This window comes from Cherax quadricarinatus, chromosome 3, assembly GCF_038502225.1.
Source record: "Cherax quadricarinatus isolate ZL_2023a chromosome 3, ASM3850222v1, whole genome shotgun sequence".
Lineage (NCBI taxonomy): Eukaryota > Metazoa > Arthropoda > Malacostraca > Decapoda > Parastacidae > Cherax > Cherax quadricarinatus.
Window position 1 is genome coordinate 22,548,295 of NC_091294.1, and position 20,546 is coordinate 22,568,840.

General features: G+C 46.8%; 1 protein-coding gene across 3 annotated transcripts in view; it reads right to left on the reverse strand.

Moving 5' to 3' along the window:
- Positions 1–20,546, reverse strand: part of LOC128706605 (microsomal glutathione S-transferase 1) — a 71,712-nt gene that overhangs the window by 16,684 nt on the left and 34,482 nt on the right. For all 3 annotated transcript variants that reach the window (XM_070090761.1, XM_070090758.1, XM_070090768.1), the window contains exon 2: positions 4,020–4,223. In XM_070090761.1, coding sequence (XP_069946862.1) covers positions 4,020–4,139 — 120 coding nt within the window. In that variant the 5' untranslated portion in view covers positions 4,140–4,223. The remainder of the gene's footprint in view (positions 1–4,019; positions 4,224–20,546) is intronic.

The following is a 20,546-nucleotide window of genomic DNA, read 5'->3' on the forward strand; positions in this document are numbered from 1 at the left end:
GAAGGATGGTGACTTTGTGGGTGGAAGGATAGTGACTTTGTGGGTGGAAGGATAGTGAATTTGTGGGTGGAAGGATGGTGACTTTGTGGTGGAAGGATAGTGACTTTGTGAGTGGAAGGATGGTGACTTTGTGGGTGGAAGGATGGTGACTTTGCGGGTGGAAGGATGGTGACTTTGTGGGTGGAAGGGTAGTGACTTTGTGGGTGGAAGGATAGTGACTTTGTGGGTGGAAGGATGGTGACTTTGTGGGTGGAAGGATAGTGACTTTGTGGGTGGAAGGATGGTGACTTTGTGGGTGGAAGGATAGTGACTTTGTGGGTGGAAGGATGGTGACTTTGTGGGTGGAAGGATGGTGACTTTGTGGGTGGAAGGATGGTGACTTTGTGGGTGGAAGGATGGTGACTTTGTGGGTGGAAGGATGGTGACTTTGTGGGTGGAAGGATGGTGACTTTGTGGGTGGAAGGATGGTGACTTTGTGGGTGGAAGGATGGTGACTTTGTGGGTGGAAGGATAGTGACTTTGTGGGTGGAAGGATGGTGACTTTGTGGGTGGAAGGATGGTGACTTTGTGGGTGGAAGGATGGTGACTTTGTGGGTGGAAGGATGGTGACTTTGTGGGTGGAAGGATGGTGACTTTGTGGGTGGAAGGATTGCGACTTTGTGGGTGGAAGGATGGTGACTTTGTGGGTGGAAGGATGGTGACTTTGTGGGTGGAAGGATAGTGACTTTGTGAGTGGAAGGATGGTGACTTTGTGGGTGGAAGGATAGTGACTTTGTGGGTGGAAGGATGGTGACTTTGTGGGTGGAAGGATGGTGACTTTGTGGGTGGAAGGATGGTGACTTTGTGGGTGGAAGGATAGCGACTTTGTGGGTGGAAGGATAGTGACTTTGTGGGTGGAAGGATGGTGACTTTGTGGGTGGAAGGATGGTGACTTTGTAGGTGGAAGGATGGTGACTTTGTGGGTGGAAGGATGGTGACTTTGTGGGTGGAAGGATAGTGACTTTGTGGGTGGAAGGATAGTGACTTTATGGGTGGAAGGATGGTGACTTTGTGGGTGGAAGGATGGTGACTTTGTGGGTGGAAGGATAGTGACTTTGTGGGTGGAAGGATAGTGACTTTGTGGGTGGAAGGATGGTGACTTTGTGGGTGGAAGGACAATGACTTTGTGGGTGGAAGGATGGTGACTTTGTGGGAGGAAGGATGGTGACTTTGTGGGTGGAAGGATGGTGACTTTGTGGGTGGAAGGATGGTGACTTTGTGGTTGGAAGGATAGTAACTTTGTGGGTGGAAGGATGGTGACTTTGTGGGTGGAAGGATGGTGACTGTGTGGAAGGATGGTGACTTTGTGGGTGGAAGGATGGTGACTTTGTGGATGGAAGGATAGTGACTTTGTGGGTGGAAGGATAGTGACTTTGTGGGTGGAAGGATGGTGACTTTGTGGGTGGAAGGATGGTGACTTTGTGGGTGGAACGATGGTGACTTTGTGGATGGAAGGATGGTGACTTTGTGGGTGGAATGATGGTGACTTTGTGGGTGGAAGGATGGTGACTTTGTGGGTGGAAGGATGGTGACTTTGTGGGAGGAAGGATGGTGACTTTGTGGGTGGAAGGATGGTGACTTTGTGGGTGGAAGAATGGTGACTTTGTGGGTGGAAGGATAGTGACTTTGTGGGTGGAAGGACAGTGACTTTGTGGGTGGAAGGATGGTGACTTTGTGGGTGGAAGGATAGTAACTTTGTGGGTGGAAGGATGATGACTTTGTGGGTGGAAGGATAGTGACTTTGTGGGTGGAAGGATAGTGACTTTGTGGGTGGAAGGATGGTGACTTTGTGGGTGGATGGTTGGTGACTTTGTGGGTGGAAGGATGGTGACTTTGTGGGTGGAAGGATGGTGACTTTGTGGGTGGAAGGATGGTGACTTTGTGGGTGGAATGATGGTGACTTTGTGGGTGGAAGGATGGTGACTTTGTGGGTGAAAGGATGGTGACTTTGTGGGTGGAAGGATGGTGACTTTGTGGGTGGAATGATGGTGACTTTGTGGGTGGAAGGATGGTGGCTTTGTGGGTGGAAGGTTGGTGACTTTGTAGGTGGAAGGATGGTGACTTTGTGGGTGGAAGGATGGTGACTTTGTGGGTGGAAGGATAGTGACTTTGTGGGTGGAAGGATAGTGACTTTGTGGGTGGAAGGATGGTGACTTTGTGGGTGGATGGACGGTGACTTTGTGGGTGGAAGGATGGTGACTTTGTTGGTGGAAGGATGGTGACTTTGTGGGTGGAAGGATGGTGACTTTGTGGGTGGAATGATGGTGACTTTGTGGGTGGAAGGATGGTGACTTTGTGGGTGGAAGGATGATGACTTTGTGGGTGGAAGGATGGTGACTTTGTGGGTGGAAGGATAGTGACTTTGAGGGTGGAAGGATGGTGACTTTGTGGGTGGAAGGATGGTGACTTTGTTGGTGGAAGGATAGTGACTTTGTGGGCGGAAGGATAGTGACTTTGTGGGTGGAAGGATAGTGATTTTGTGGGTGGAAGGATAGTGACTTTGTGGGTGGAAGGATGGTGGCTTTGTGGGTGGAAGGATGGTGACTTTGTGGGTGGAAGGATAGTGACTTTGTGGGTGGGAGGATGGTGACTTTGTGGATGGAAGGATGGTGACTTTGTGAGTGGAAGGATGGTGACTTTGTGGGTGGAAGGATGGTGACTTTGTATGTGGAAGGATGGTGACTTTGTGGGTGGAAGGATGGTGACTTTGTGGGTGAAAGGATGGTGACTTTGTGGGTGGAAGAATGGTGACTTTGTGGGTGGAAGGATAGTGACTTTGTGGGTGGAAGGACAGTGACTTTGTGGGTGGAAGGATGGTGACTTTGTGGGTGGAAGGATAGTAACTTTGTGGGTGGAAGGATGGTGACTTTGTGGGTGGAAGGATGGTGACTTTGTGGGTGGAAGGATGGTGACTTTGTGGGTGGAATGATGGTGACTTTGTGGGTGGAAGGATAGTGACTTTGTGGGTGGAAGGATAGTGGCCTTGTGGGTGGAAGGATGGTGAAGGGGGTGGCCCGGTGGCCTGGTGACTAAAGCTCCCGCTTCACACACGGAGGGCCCGGGTTCGATTCCCGGCGGGTGGAAACATTTCGACACGTTTCCTTACACCTGTTGTCCTGTTCACCTAGCAGCAAATAGGTACCTGGGTGTTAGTCGACTGGTGTGGGTCGCATCCTGGGGGACAAGATTAAGGACCCCAATGGAAATAAGTTAGACAGTCCTCGATGACGCACTGACTTTCTTGGGTTATCCTGGGTGGCTAACCCTCCGGGGTTAAAAATCCGAACGAAATCTTATCTTATCTTATCTTGACTTTGTGGGTGGAAGGATAGTGGCCTTGTGGGTGGAAGGATGGTGACTTTGTGGGTGGAAGGATAGTGACTTTGTGGGTGGAAGGATAGTGGCCTTGTGGGTGGAAGGATAGTGACTTTGTTGGTGGAAGGATAGTGACTTTGTGGGTGGAAGGATGGTGACTTTGTGGGTGGAAGGATGGTGACTTTGTGGGTGGAAGGATAGTGAATTTTTGGGTGGAAGGATGGTGACTTTGTGGGTGGAAGGATAGTGACTTTATGGGTGGAAGGATAGTGACTTTGTGAGTGGAAGGATGGTGACTTTGTGGGTGGAAGGATGGTGACTTTGTGGGTGGAAGGATAGTGGCCTTGTGGGTGGAAGGATGGTGACTTTGTGGGTGGAAGGATGGTGACTTTGTGGGTGGAAGGATGGTGACTTTGTGGGTGGAAGGATGGTGACTTTGTGAGTGGAAGGATAGTGACTTTGTGAGAGGAAGGATAGTGACTTTGTGGGTGGAGGCATAGTGACTTTGTGAGTGGAAGGATGGTGACTTTGTGGGTGAATGGATAGTGACCTTGTGGGTGGAGGGATAGTGACCTTGTGGGTGGAGGGATAGTGACCTTGTGGATGGAGGGATAGTGACCTTGTGGGTGAAGGGATAGTGGCTATGTGGGAGTATAGACACATACCTTGCGGGTTACGCGGAAGTATCCTGTGATAGGTCCCATGATAAGCATCTTGGCTGCTAGCACTGCTGACCAGAATACATAGCTGGTGAAGACAGGGTTATCTAGCGTCCACCCCGACATCTTGAACTACTGCTGCAGTCTTAGTGATGCTCAGTCTTCTGCTCTCCTACACTTCTTCTTTTATTTTGAACCGTTTACCAGGTACTATAAAAAATGTAGAAATAACGAATTAAGAATGTTACAAACATAGAGGGACATTATTAGAGATTCTTCTTCTCGCAGGCAGTGATCATTACCAATGTTGCTTGCTTCAGTACCCTCTCCACTACTCTCTCTCCTTCACTACAATCAGTCCTCTCCACTACTCTCTCTCCTCCACTACAATCAGTCCTCTCCACTACTCTCTCTCCTTCACTACAATCAGTCCTCTCCACTACTCTCTCTCCTCCACTACAATCAGTCCTCTCCACTACTCTCTCCTCCACTACAATCAGTCCTCTCCACTACTCTCTCCTCCACTACAATCAGTCCTCTCCAGTACTCTCTTCCACTACAATTAGTGCTCTCCACAACTCTCTCTTCCACTACAATCAGTCCTCTCCACTACTCTCTCTTCCACTACAATCAGTCCTCTCCACTACTCTCTCCACCACTGCAATCAGTCCTCTCCACTACTCTCTCCTCCACTACAATCAGTTCTCTCCACTACTCTCTCCTCCTCTACAATCAGTCCTCTCCTCTACACTCTCCTCCACTACAATCAGTCCCCTCCACTACTCTCTCCTTCACTACAACCAGTCCTCTCCACTACTCTCTCATCGTCTGCAATCAGTCCTCTCCACTACTCTCTCATCCACTGCAATCAGTCCTCTCCACTACTCTCTCCTCCACTACAAGCAGTCCTCTCCACTACTCTCTCCTCCACTACAACCAGTCCTCTCCACTACACTCTCATCCACTGCAATCAGTCCTCTCCACTACTCTCTCATCCACTGCAACCAGTCCTCTCCACTACTCTCTCATCCACTACAACCAGTCCTCTCCACTACACTCTCATCCACTGCAATCAGTCCTCTCTACTACTCTCTTCCACTACAATCAGTCCTTTTTCACTACTCTCTCCTACACTACAATCAGTCCTCTCCACTACTCTCTTCCACTACAATCAGTCCTTTTTCACTACTCTCTCCTTCACTACAAAAAGTCCTCTCCACTACTCTCTCTTCCACTACAATCAGTCCTCTCCACTACTCTCTCCTCCACTACTATCAGTCCTATCCACTACTCTCTCCTACACTACAATCAGTCCTCTCCACTATTCTCTCTTCCACTACAATCAGTCCTCTCCACTATTCTCTCTTCCACTACAATCAGTCCTCTCCACTACTCTCTCTTCCACTACAATCAGTTCTCTCCACTACTCTCTCCTCCTCAACAATCAGTCCTCTGCAGTACTCTCTCCTCCACTACAATCAGTCCTCTCCACTACTCTGTCCTCCACTACAATCAGTCCTCTCTACTACTCTCTCTTCCACTACAATCAGTCCTCTCCACTACTCTCTCCTCCACTACAATCAGTCGTCTCCACTATTCTCTCTTCCACTACAATCAGTCCTCTCCACTACTCTCTCCTACACTACAATCAGTCCTCTCCACTACTCACTCTTCAACTACAATCTGTCCTCTCCACTACTCTCTCTTCCACTACAATCAGCCCTCTCCACTACTTTCTTCCACTACAATCAATCCTTTCCACTACTCTCTTCAACTACAATCAGTCCTCTCCACTACTCTCCCACTACAATCAGCCCTCTCCACTACTTTCTTCCACTACAATCAATCCTTTCCACTACTCTCTTCAACTACAATCTGTCCTCTCCACTACTCTCTCTTCCACTACAATCAGCCCTCTCCACTACTTTCTTCCACTACAATCAATCCTTTCCACTACTCTCTTCAACTACAATCTGTCCTCTCCACTACTCTCTCTTCCAGTACAATCAGCCCTCTCCACTACTTTCTTTCACTACAATCAATCCTTTCCACTACTCTCTTCAACTACAATCTGTCCTCTCCACTACTCTCTCTTCCACTACAATCAGCCCTCTCCACTACTTTCTTCCACTACAATCAATCCTTTCCACTACTCTCTTCAACTACAATCTGTCCTCTCCACTACTCTCTCTTCCACTACAATCAGCCCTCTCCACTACTTTCTTCCACTACAATCAATCCTTTCCACTACTCTCTTCAACTACAATCTGTCCTCTCCACTACTCTCTTACACAACAATCAGTCCTCACCACTACTCTCTCCTCCACTACAATCAGTCCTCTCCACTACAATCAGTCCTCTCCACTACACTCTTCCACTACAATCAGTCCTCTCCACTACTCTCTCTTCAACTACAATCAGTCCTCTCCACTACTCTGTCCTCCAATACAAGCAGTCCTCTCCACTTCTCTCTTCCACTACAATCAGTCCTCTCCACTATTCTCTCTTCCACTACAATCAGTCCTCTCCAATACTCTCTTTCACTACAATCAGTCCTCTACACTACTCTCTCCTCCACTACAATCAGTCCTCTCTACTACTCTCTCCTCCCTACAATCAGTCCTCTCCACTACTCTCTCCTCCACTACAATCAGTCCTCTCCACTACTCTCTCTTCCACTACAATCAGTCCTCTCCACTACTCTCTCTTCCACTACAATCAGTCCTCTCCACTACTCTCTCCACCACTGCAATCAGTCCTCTCCACTACTCTCTCCTCCACTACAATCAGTTCTCTCCACTACTCTCTCCTCCTCTACAATCAGTCCTCTCCTTTACACTCTCCTCCACTACAATCAGTCCTCTCCACTACTCTCTCCTCCACTACAATCAGTCCTCTCCACTACTCTCTCCTACACTACAATCAGTCCTCTCCACTACTCTCTCCTACACTACAATCAGTCCTCTCCACTACTCTCTCCTCCTCTACAATCAGTCCTCTCCTTTACACTCTCCTCCACTACAATCAGTCCTCTCCACTACTCTCTTCAACCACAATCTGTCCTCTCCACTACTCTCTCTTCCAGTACAATCAGCCCTCTCCACTACTTTCTTTCACTAAAATCAATCCTTTCCACTACTCTCTTCAACTACAATCTGTCCTCTCCACTATTCTCTCTTCCACTACAATCAGTCCTCTCCACTACTCTCTTACACAACAATCAGTCCTCACCACTACTCTCTCCTCCACTACAATCAGTCCTCTCCACTACAATCAGTCCTCTCCACTACACTCTTCCACTACAATCAGTCCTCTCCACTACTCTCTCTTCAACTACAATCAGTCCTCTCCACTACTCTGTCCTCCAATACAAGCAGTCCTCTCCACTTCTCTCTTCCACTACAATCAGTCCTCTCCACTATTCTCTCTTCCACTACAATCAGTCCTCTCCAATACTCTCTTTCACTACAATCAGTCCTCTACACTACTCTCTCCTCCACTACAATCAGTCCTCTCTACTACTCTCTCCTCCCTACAATCAGTCCTCTCCACTACTCTCTCCTCCACTACAATCAGTCCTCTCCACTACTCTCTCTTCCACTACAATCAGTTCTCTGCACTATTCTTTGTTCCACTACAATCAGTCCTCTCCACTACTTTCTTCCACTACAATCAGTCCTCTCCACTACTCACTCTTCCACTGCAATCAGTGCTCTCCACTACTCTCCTCCACTATAATCAGTCCCCTCCACTAGTCTCTTCCACTACAATCAGTCCTCTCCACTACTCTCTCTTCCACTACAATCAGTCCTCTCCACTACTCTCTCTTCCACTGCAATCAGTCCTCTCCACTACTCTCTCTTCCATTACAATCAGTCCTCTCCACTACTCTCTTCTCTACTACAATCAGTCCTGTCTACTACTGTCTCCTACACTACAATCAGTCCTCTCCACTACTCTCCTCCACTACAATCAGTCCTCTCTACTACTCTCTCCTCCACTACAATCAGTCCTCTCCACTACTCTCTCTTCCACTACAATCAGTCCGCTCAACTACTCTCTCCTGCTCTACAATCAGTCCTCTCCTCTACTCTCTTCTCCACTACAATCAGTCATCTCCACTACTCTCTCCTCCACTACAATCAGTCCTCTCCACTACTCTCTCCTCCACTACAATCAGTCCTCTCCACTACTCTCTCCTCCACTACAATCAGTCCTCTCCACTACTCTCTCCTCCACTACAATCAGTCCTCTCCACTACTCTGTCCTCCACTACAATCAGTCCTCTCCACTACTCTCTCCTCCACTACAATCAGTTCTCTCCACTACTCTCTCCTCCTCAACAATCAGTCCTCTGCAGTACTCTCTCCTCCACTACAATCAGTCCTCTCCACTACTCTGTCCTCCACTACAATCAGTCCTCTCCACTACTCTCTCGTCCACTGCAATCAGTCCTCTCCAGTACTCTCTCCTCCACTACAATCAGTCCTCTCCACTACTCTCTCCTCCACTACAATCAGTCCTCTCCACTACTCTGTCCTCCACTACAATCAGTCCTCTAAACTACTCTCTCTTCCACTACAATCAGTCCTCTCCACTATCTCGTCCACTGCAATCAGTCCTCTCCACTACTCTCTCCTCCACTACAATCAGTTCTCTCCAGTACTCTCTCCTCCACTACAATCAGTCCTCTCCACTACTCTCTCCTCCACTACAATCAGTCCTCTCCACTACTCTGTCCTCCACTACAATCAGTCCTCTCCACTACTCTCTCGTCCACTGCAATCAGTCCTCTCCAGTACTCTCTCCTCCACTACAATCAGTTCTCTCCACTACTCTCTCCTCCTCTACAATCAGTCCTCTCCACTATTCTCTCTTCCACTACAATCAGTCCTCTCCACTACTCTCTTCCACTACAATCAATAATCTCCACTACTCTCTCCTCCACTACAATCAGTCCTCTCCACTATTCTCTCTTCCACTACAATCAGTCCTCTCCACTGCTCTCTTACACAATAATCAGTCCTCTCCACTACTCTCTCCTCCACTACAATCAGTCCTCTCCATTACTCTCTTACACAATAATCAGTCCTCCACTACTCTCTCCTCCACTACAATTAGTCCACTCCACTACTATCTCTTCCACTACAGTCAGTCCTCTCCACTACTCTCTCTTTCACTACAATCAGTCCTCTCCACTACTCTCTCCTCCACTACAATCAGTCCTCTCCACTACTCTCTCCTCCACTACAATCAGTCCCCTCCACTACTCTCTCCTCCACTACAATCAGTCCTCTCCTCTACTCTCTCCTCCACTACAATCAGTTCTCTCCACTACTCTCTCCTCCACTACAATCAGGCCTCTCCACTACTCTCTCTTCCACTACAATCAGTCCTCTCCACTACTCTCTCTTCCACTACAATCAGTCCGCTCCACTACTCTCTCCTCCACTACAATCAGTCCTCTCCACTACTGTCTCCTTCACTACAATCAGTTCTCTCCACTACTCTCTCCTGCTCTACAATCAGTCCTCTCCTCTACTCTCTTCTCCACTACAATCAGTCCTCTCCACTACTCTCTCCTCCACTACAATCAGTCCTCTACACTACTCTCTCATCCACTGCAATCAGTCCTGTCCACTACTTTCTTCCACTACAATCAGTCCTCTCCACTACTCACTCTTCCACTACAATCAGTCTTCTCCACTACTCTCCTTCACTACAATCAGTCCCCTCCACTAGTCTCTTCCACTACAATCAGTCCTCTCTACTACATCCTCCTCCACTACAACCAGTCCTCTGCATTACTCTCTCCTACACTACAATCAGTCCTCTCCACTACTCTCTCTTCCATTACAATCAGTCCTCTCCACTACAATCAGTCCTCTCCAGTACCCTCTCTTCCCCTACAATCAGTCCTCTCCACTACTCTCTTCTCCACTACAATCAGCCCTCTCCACTACTGTCTCCTCCTCTACAATCAGTCCTCTCCACTACTGTCTCCTCCTCTACAATCAGTCCTATCCACTACTCTCCTCCACTATAATCAGTCCTCTCTACTACTCTCTCCTCCACTACAATCAGTCCTCTCCACTACTCTCTCCTCCACTACAATCAGCCCTCTCCACTATTCTCTCTTCCACTACAATCAGTCCTCTCCACACCTCTCTCCTCCACGACAATCAGTTCTCTCCACTACTCTCTCTTCCACTACAATCAGGCCTCTCCACTACTCTCTCTTACACTACAATCAGTCCTCTCCACTACTCTCTCTTTTACTACAATCAGTCCTCTCCACTAGTATCAGTCCTCTCCACTACTCTCTCCTCCACTACAATCAGTTCTCTCCACTACTCTCTCCTCCTCTACAATCAGTCCTTTCCTCTACTTTCTCCTCCACTACAATCAGTCCTCTCCACTACTCTGTCCTCCACTACAATCAGTCCTCTCCACTACTCTCTCATCCACTGCAATCAGTCCTCTCCACTACTCTCTCCTTCACTACAAGCAGTCCTCTCCACTACTCTCTCCTCCACTACAATCAGTCCTCTCCACTACTCTGTCTCTTCCACTACAATCAGTACTCTCCACTATTCTCTCCTCCTCTACAATCAGTCCTCTCCACAACTCTCTCTTCCACTACAATCAGTCCTCTCCACTACTATCTTACACAATAATCAGTCCTCTCCACTACTCTCTCCTCCATTTCAATCAGTCCTCTCCACTACTCTCTTACACAATAATCAGTCCTCTCCACTACTCTCTCCACTACAATTAGTCCTCTCCACTACTATCTCTTCCACTACAATCAGTCCTCTCAACTACTCTCTCTTCCACTACAATCAGTCCTCTCCACTACTCTCTCCTTCACTACAATCAGTTCTCTCCACTACTCTCTCCTCCTCTACAATTAGTCCTCTCCTCTACACTCTCCTCCACTACAATCAGTCCTCTCCACTACTCTCTCCTCCACTATAACCAGTCCTCTCTACTACTCTCTCATCCATTGCAATCAGTCCTCTCCACTACTCTCTCCTCCACTACAATTACTCCTCTCCACTACTATCTCTTCCACTACAATCAGTCCTTTCCACTACTCTCTCTTCCACTACAATCAGTTCTCTCCACTACTCTCTCCTCCACTACAATCAGGCCTCTCCACTACTCTCTCTTCCACTACAATCAGTCCTCTCCACTACTCTCTCTTCCACTACAATCAGTCCTCTCCACTACTCTCATTCCACTACAATCAGTTCTCTCCACTACTCTCTCCTCCTCTACAATCAGGCCTCTCCACTACTCTCTCTTCCACTACAATCAGTCCTCTCCACTCCTCTCTCCTCCACTTCAAGCAGTCCTCTCCACTACTCTCTCCTCCACTACAATCAGACCTCTCCACTACTCTCATTCCACTACAATCAGTTCTCTAAACTACTCTCTCCTCCACTACAATCAGGCCTCTCCACTACTCTCTCTTACACTGCAATCAGTCCTCTCCATTACTTTCTCTTCCACTACAATCAATCCTCTCCACTACTCTCGCTTCCACTACAATCAGTCCTCTCCATTACTCTCTCTTCCACTACAATCGGTCCTCTCCACTACTCTTTTCCACTACAATCAGTCCTCTCCACTACTCTCTGTCCCACTACAATCAGTCCTCTCCAATACTCTCTTTCACTAAAATCAGTCCTCTACACTACTCTCTCCTCCAGTACAATCAGTCCTCTCCACTACTCTCTCCTCCACTACAATCAGTCCTCTCCACTACTCTCTCCTCCACTACAATTAGTCCTCTCCACTACTTTCTTCCACTACAATCAGTCCTCTCCACTACTCACTCTTCCACTACAATCAGTCCTCTCCACTACTCTCCATCACTACAATCAGTCCCCTCCACTAGTCTCTTCCACTACAATCAGTCCCCTCCACTACTCTCTCTTCCACTACAGTCAGTCCTCTCCACTACTCTCTCTTCCATTATAATCAGTCCTCTCCACTACAATCAGTCCTCTCCAGTACCCTCTCTTCCCCTACAATCAGTGCTCTCCACTACTCTCTTCTCCACTACAATCAGCCCTCTCCACTACTGTCTCCTCCTCTACAATCAGTCCTCTCCACTACTGTCTCCTCCACTACAATCAGTCCTATCCATTACTCTCCTCCACTACAATCAGTCCTCTCTACTACTCTCTCCTCCACTACAATCAGTCCTCTCCACTACTCTCTCCTCCACTACAATCAGCCCTCTCCACTATACCCTCTTCCACTACAATCAGTCCTCTACACACCTCTCTCCCACGACAATCAGTCCTCTCCACTACTCTCTCTTCCACTACAATCAGGCCTCTCCACTACTCTCTCTTACACTAAAATCAGTCCTCTCCACTACTCTCTCTTCCACTACAATCAGTCCTCTCCACTACTCTCTCCTCCACTACAATCAGTCCTCTCCACTACTCTCTCCTCCACTACAATCAGTTCTCTCCACTACTCTCTCCTCCTCTACAATTAGTCCTCTCCATTACTGTCTCCTCCACTACAATCAGTCCTCTCCACTACTCTGTCCTCCACTACAATCAGTCCTCTCCACTACTCTCTCATCCACTGCAATCAGTCCTCTCCACTACTCTCTCCTCCACTACTCTCTCCTCCACTACAATCAGTCCTCTCCACTACTCTGTCCTCCACTACAATCAGTCCTCTCCACTACTCTCTCCTCCACTTCAATGAGTCCTCTCCACTACTCTCTCTCCTCCACTACAATCAGTACTCTCCACTATTCTCTCCTCTTCTACAATCAGTCCTCTCCACTACTCTCTCATCCACTGCAATCAGTCCTCTCCACTACTCTCTCCTCCACTACAATCAGTCCTCTCCACTACTCTCTTACACAATAATCAGTCCTCTCCACTACTCTCTCCTCCACTACAATCAGTCCTCTCCACTACTCTCTTACACAATAATCAGTCCTCTCCACTGCTCTCTCCTCCACTACAATTAGTCCTCTCCACTACTATCTCTTCCACTACAATCAGTCCTCTCCACTACTCTCTCTTCCACTACAATCACTCCTCTCCACTACTCTCTCCTCCACTACAATCAGTCCTCTCCACTACTCTCTCCACTACAATCAGTTCTCTCCACTACTCTCTCCTCCTCTACAATCAGTATTCTCCTCTACACTCTCCTCCACTTCAATCAGTCCTCTCCAATACTCTCTCATCGGCTGCAAGCAGTCTTCTCCACTACTCTCTCATCCACTGCAATCAGTCCTCTCCACTACTCTCTCCTCCACTACAATTAGTCCTCTCCACTACTATCTCTTCCACTACAATCAGTCCTGTCCACTACTCTGTCTTCCACTACAATCAGTTCTCTCCACTACTCTCTCCTCCACTACAATCAGGACTCTCCACTACTCTCTCTTCCACTACAATCAGTCCTCTCCACTACTCTCTCTTCCACTACAATCAGTCCTCTCCGCTACTCTCTCCTCCACTACAATCAGTCCTCTCCACTACTCTCTCATCCACTGCAATCAGTCCTCTCCACTACTCTCTCCTCCACTACAAGCAGTCCTCTCCACTACTCTCTCCTCCACTACAATCAGTCCTCTCCACTACTCTCATTCCACTACAATCAGTTCTCTCCACTACTCTCTCCTCCACTACAATCAGGCCTCTCCACTACTCTCTCTTCCACTACAATCAGTCCTCTCCACTACTCTCTCCTCCACTACAAGCAGTCCTCTCCACTACTCTCTCCTCCACTACAATCAGTCCTCTCCACTACTCTCATTCCACTACAATCAGTTCTCTCCACTACTCTCTCCTTCACTACAATCAGGCCTCTCCACTACTCTCTCTTACACTGCAATCAGTCCTCTCCACTACTCTCTCTTCCAGTACAATCAGTCCTCTCCACTACTCTCTCTCCACTACAATCAGTCCTCTCCACTACTCTCTCTTCCACTACAATCAGTCCTCTCCACTACTCTCTCTTCCAGTACAATCAGTCCTCTCCACTACTCTCTCTTCCACTACAATCAGTCCTCTCCACTACTCTCTCTTCCAGTACAATCAGTCCTCTCCACTACTCTCTCTTCCACTACAATCAGTCCTCTTCGCCACCTCTGTTGTTGCTTTTCATTGTTCCTCCGAATAATTGTTGATAAAAATTATATCAAAGTTGTAACATCTCCACAAACACATCTGCATTAACTTCCCCCCCCCAAAAAAAATGAAAAAAAATCAATTAGCCGGGTTTTAATTCTTGTAAAGTTGGTAAGCTCTACAACAATGTCATGCAACATTGTCATGCAACATTGTCATGCAACAATGTCATGCAACAATGTCATGCAACAATGTCATGCATTATTGCCACATTTTGAATCATCTTGGAAAGGTTCTCTACTAATTCTTTTAAATGTATTTCTTTTGGGTGTCTGTGACGCATGTAAACCAATTATCAGCAGATACTTGTGCTGACATAATCCTGCTGGGAGACAATTATCAGCAGATACTTGTGCTGACATAATCCTGCTGGGAGACAATTATCAGCAGATACTTGTGCTGACATAATCCTGCTGGGAGACAATTATCAGCAGATACTTGTGCTGACATGATCCTGCTGGGAGACAATTATCAGCAGATACTTGTGCTGACATAATCCTGCTGGGAGACAATTATCAGCAGATACTTGTGCTGACATGATCCTGCTGGGAGACAATTATCAGCAGATACTTGTGCTGACATAATCCTGCTGAGAGACAATTATCAGCAGATACTTGTGCTGACATGATCCTGCTGGGAGACAATTATCAGCAGATACTTGTGCTGACATGATCCTGCTGGGAGACAATTATCAGCAGATACTTGTGCTGACATAATCCTGCTGGGAGACAATTATCAGCAGATACTTGTGCTGACATAATCCTGCTGGGAGACAATTATCAGCAGATACTTGTGCTGACATAATCCTGCTGGGAGACAATTATCAGCAGATACTTGTGCTGACATAATCCTGCTGGGAGACAATTATCAGCAGATACTTGTGGTGACGTGATCCTGCTGGGAGACAATTATCAGCAGATACTTGTGCTGACATAATCCTGCTGGGAGACAATTATCAGCAGATACTTGTGCTGACATAATCCTGCTGGGAGACAATTATCAGCAGATACTTGTGCTGACATAATCCTGCTGGGAGACAATTATCAGCAGATACTTGTGCTGACATAATCCTGCTGGGAGACAATTATCAGCAGATACTTGTGCTGACATAATCCTGCTGGGAGACAATTATCAGCAGATACTTGTGGTGACGTGATCCTGCTGGGAGACAATTATCAGCAGATACTTGTGCTGACATAATCCTGCTGGGAGACAATTATCAGCAGATACTTGTGCTGACATAATCCTGCTGGGAGACAATTATCAGCAGATACTTGTGCTAACATAATCCTGCTGGGAGACAATTATCAGCAGATACTTGTGCTGACATGATCCTGCTGGGAGACAATTATCAGCAGATACTTGCGCTGACATGATCCTGCTGGGAGACAATTATCAGCAGACACTTGTGCTGACATGATCCTGCTGGGAGACAATTATCAGCAGATACTTGTGCTGACATGATCCTGCTGGGAGACAATTATCAGCAGATACTTGTGCTGACATGATCCTGCTGGGAGACAATTATCAGCAGATACTTGTGCTGACTTGATCCTGCTGGGAGACAATTATCAGCAGATACTTGTGCTGACATGATCCTGCTGGGAGACAATTATCAGCAGATACTTGTGCTGACATGATCCTGCTGGGAGACAATTATCAGCAGATACTTGTGCTGACATGATCCTGCTGGGAGACTATTATTAGCAGATACTTGTGCTGACATGATCCTCCTGGGAGACAATTATCAGCAGATACTTGTGCTGACATGATCCTGCTGGGAGACAATTATCAGCAGATACTTGTGCTGACATAATCCTGCTGGGAGACAATAACAGCAGATACTTGTGCTGACATAATCCTGCTGGGAGACAATTATCAGCAGATACTTGTGGTGACGTGATCCTGCTGGGAGACAATTATCAGCAGATACTTGTGCTGACATAATCCTGCTGGGAGACAATTATCAGCAGATACTTGTGCTGACATAATCCTGCTGGGAGACAATTATCAGCAGATACTTGTGCTGACATGATCCTGCTGGGAGACAATTATCAGCAGATACTTGTGCTGACATAATCCTGCTGGGAGATAATTATCAGCAGATACTTGTGCTGACATAATCCTGCTGGGAGACAATTATCAGCAGATACTTGTGCTGACATAATCCTGCTGGGAGACAATTATCAGCAGATACTTGTGCTGACATGATCCTTCTGGGAGACAATTATCAGCAGATACTTGTGCTGACATGATCCTGCTGGGATATAATTATCAGCAGATACTTGTGCTGACATGATCCTGCTGGGAGACAATTATCAGCAGATACTTGTGCTGACATGATCCTGCTGGTAGACAATTATCAGCAGATACTTGAGCTGACATGATCCTGCTGGGAGACAATTATCAGCAGATACTTGTGCTGACATGATCCTGCTGGGAGACAATTATCAGCAGATACTTGTGCTGACATGATCCTGCTGGGAGACAATTATCAGCAGATACTTGTGCTGACATGATCCTGCTGGGAGACAATTATCAGCAGATACTTGTGCTGACATGATCCTGCTGGGAGACAATTATCAGCAGATACTTGTGCTGACATGATCCTGCTGGGAGACTATTATTAGCAGATACTTGTGTTGACATGATCCTCCTGGGAGACAATTATCAGCAGATATTTGTGCTGACATGATCCTGCTGGGAGACAATTATCAGCAGATACTTGTGCTGACATGATCCTGCTGGGAGACAATTATCAGCAGATACTTGTGCTGACATGATCCTGCTGGGAGACAATTATCAGCAGATACTTGTGCTGACATGATCCTGCTGGGAGATAATTATCAGCAGATACTTGTGCTGACATGATCCTGCTGGGAGACAATTATCAGCAGATACTTGTGCTGACATGATCCTGCTGGGAGACAATTATCAGCAGATACTTGTGCTGACATGATCCTGCTGGGAGACAATTATCAGCAGATACTTGTGCTGACACGATCCTGCTGGAAGACAATTATCAGCAGATACTTGTGCTGACATGATCCTGGTGGGAGACAATTATCAGCAGATACTTGTGCTGACATGATCCTGCTGGGAGACAATTATCAGCAGATACTTGTGCTGACATGATCCTGCTGGGAGACAATTATCAGCAGATACTTGTGCTGACATGATCCTGCTGGGAGACAATTATCAGCAGATACTTGTGCTGACATGATCCTGCTGGGAGACAATTATCAGCAGATACTTGTGCTGACATGATCCTGCTGGGAGACAATTATCAGCAGATACTTGTGCTGACATAATCCTGCTGGGAGACAATTATCAGCAGATACTTGTGCTGACATGATCCTGCTGGGAGACAATTATCAGCAGATACTTGTGCTCACATGATCCTGCTGGGAGACAATTATCAGCAGATACTTGTGCTCACATGATCCTGCTGGGAGACAATTATCAGCAGATACTTGTGCTGACATGATCCTGCTGTGAGACAATTACCAGCAGATACTTGTGCTGACATGATCCTGCTGGGAGATAATTATCAGCAGATACTTGTGCTGACATGATCCTGCTGGGAGACAATTATCAGCAGATACTTGTGCTGACATGATCCTGCTGGGAGACAATTATCAGCAGATACTTGTGCTGACATGATCCTGCTGGGAGACAATTATCAGCAGATATTTGTGCTTACATGATCCTGCTGGGAGACAATTATCAGCAGATACTTGTGCAGACATGATCCTGCTGGGAGACAATTATCAGCAGATACTTGTGCTGACATAATCCTGCTGGGAGACAATTATCAGTAGATACTTGTGCTGACATGATCCTGCTTGGAGACAATTATCAGCAGATACTTGTGCTGACATGATCCTGCTGGGAGACAATTATCAGCAGATACATGTGCTGACATGATCCTGCTGGGAGACAATTATCAGCAGATACTTGTGCAGACATGATCCTGCTGGGAGACAATTATCAGCAGATACTTGTGCTGACATGATCCTGCTGGGAGACAATTATCAGCAGATACTTGTGCTGACATGATCCTGCTGGGAGACAATTATCAGCAGATACTTGTGCTGACATGATCCTGCTGGGAGACAATTATCAGCAGATACTTGTGCTGACATGATCCTGCTGGGAGACAATTATCAGCAGATACTTGTGCTGACATGATCCTGCTGGGAGACAATTATCAGCAGATACTTGTGCTGACATGATCCTGCTGGGAGACAATTATCAGCAGATACTTGTGCTGACATGATCCTGCTGGGAGATAATTATCAGCAGATACTTGTGCTGACATGATCCTGCTGGGAGACAATCATCAGCAGATACTTGTGCTGACATAATCCTGCTGGGAGACAATTATCAGGAGATACTTGTGGTGACATAATCCTGCTGGGAGACAATTACCAGCAGATACTTGTGCTGACATAATCCTGCTGGGAGACAATTATCAGCAGATACTTGTGCTGACATGATCCTGCTGGGAGACAATTATCAGCAGATACTTGTGCTGACATGATCCTGCTGGGAGACAATTATCAGCAGAAACTTGTGCTGACATGATCCTGCTGTGAGACAATTATCAGCAGATACTTGTGCTGACATGATCCTGCTGGCAGACAATTATCAGCAGATACTTGTGCTGACATGATCCTGCTGGCAGACAATTATCAGCAGATACTTGTGCTGACATGATCCTGCTGGGAGACAATTATCAGCAGATACTTGTGCTGACATGATCCTGCTGGGAGACAATTATCAGCAGATACTTGTGCTGACATGATCCTGCTGGGAGACAATTATCAGCAGATACTTGTGCTGACATGATCCTGCTGGGAGATAATTATCAGCAGATACTTGTGCTGACATGATCCTGCTGGGAGACAATTATCAGCAGATACTTGTGCTGACATGATCCTGATGGGAGACAATTATCAGCAGATACTTGTGCTGACATGATCATGCTGGGAGACAATTATCAGCAGATACTTGTGCTGACATGATCCTGCTGGGAGACAATTATTAGCAGATACTTGTGCTGACATGATCCTGCTGGGAGACAATTATCAGCAGATACTTGTGCTGACATGATCCTGCTGGGAGACAATTATCAGCAGATACTTGTGGTAACATGATCCTGCTGGGAGACAATTATCAGCAGATACTTGAGCTGACATGATCCTGCTGGGAGACAATTATCAGCAGATACTTGTGCTGACATAATCCTGCTGGGAGACAATTATCAGCAGATACTTGTGCTGACATAATCCTGCTGGGAGACAATTATCAGCAGATACTTGTGCTGACATAATCCTGCTGGGAGACAATTATCAGCAGATACTTGTGCTGACATGATCCTGCTGGGAGACAATTATCAGCAGATACTTGTGCTGACATAATCCTGCTGGGAGACAATTATCAGCAGATACTTGTGCTGACATGATCCTGCTGGGAGAAAATTATCAGCAGATACTTGTGCTTACATGATCCTGCTGGGAGACAATTATCAGCAGATACTTGTGCTGACATGATCCTGCTGGGAGACAATTATCAGCAGATACTTGTGCTGACATGATCCTGCTGGGAGACAATTATCAGCAGATACTTGTGCTTACATGATCCTGCTGGGAGACAATTATCAGCAGATACTTGTGCTGACATGATCCTGCTGGGAGACAATTATCAGCAGATACTTGTGCTGACATGATCCTGCTGGGAGACAATTATCAGCAGATACTTGTGCTGACATAATCCTGCTGGGAGACAATTATCAGCAGATACTTGTGCTGACATGATCCTGCTGGGAGACAATTATCAGCAGATACTTGTGCTGACATAATCCTGCTGGGAGACAATTATCAGCAGATACTTGTGCTGACATGATCCTGCTGGGAGACAATTATCAGCAGATACTTGTGCTGACATGATCCTGCTGGGAGACAATTATCAGCAGATACTTGTGCTGACAGGATCCTGCTGGGAGACAATTATCAGAAGATACTTGTGCTGACATGATCCTGCTGGGAGACAATTATCAGCAGATACTTGTGCTGACATGATCCTGCTGGCAGACAATTATCAGCAGATACTTGTGCTGACATGATCCTGCTGGCAGACAATTATCAGCAGATACTTGTGCTGACATGATCCTGCTGGGAGATAATTATCAGCAGATACTTGTGCTGACATGATCCTGCTGGGATACAATTATCAGCAGATACTTGTGCTGACATGATCCTGCTGGGAGACAATTATCAGCAGATACTTGTGCTGACATGATCCTGCTGGGAGACAATTATCAGCAGATACTTGTGCTGACATGATCCTGCTGGGA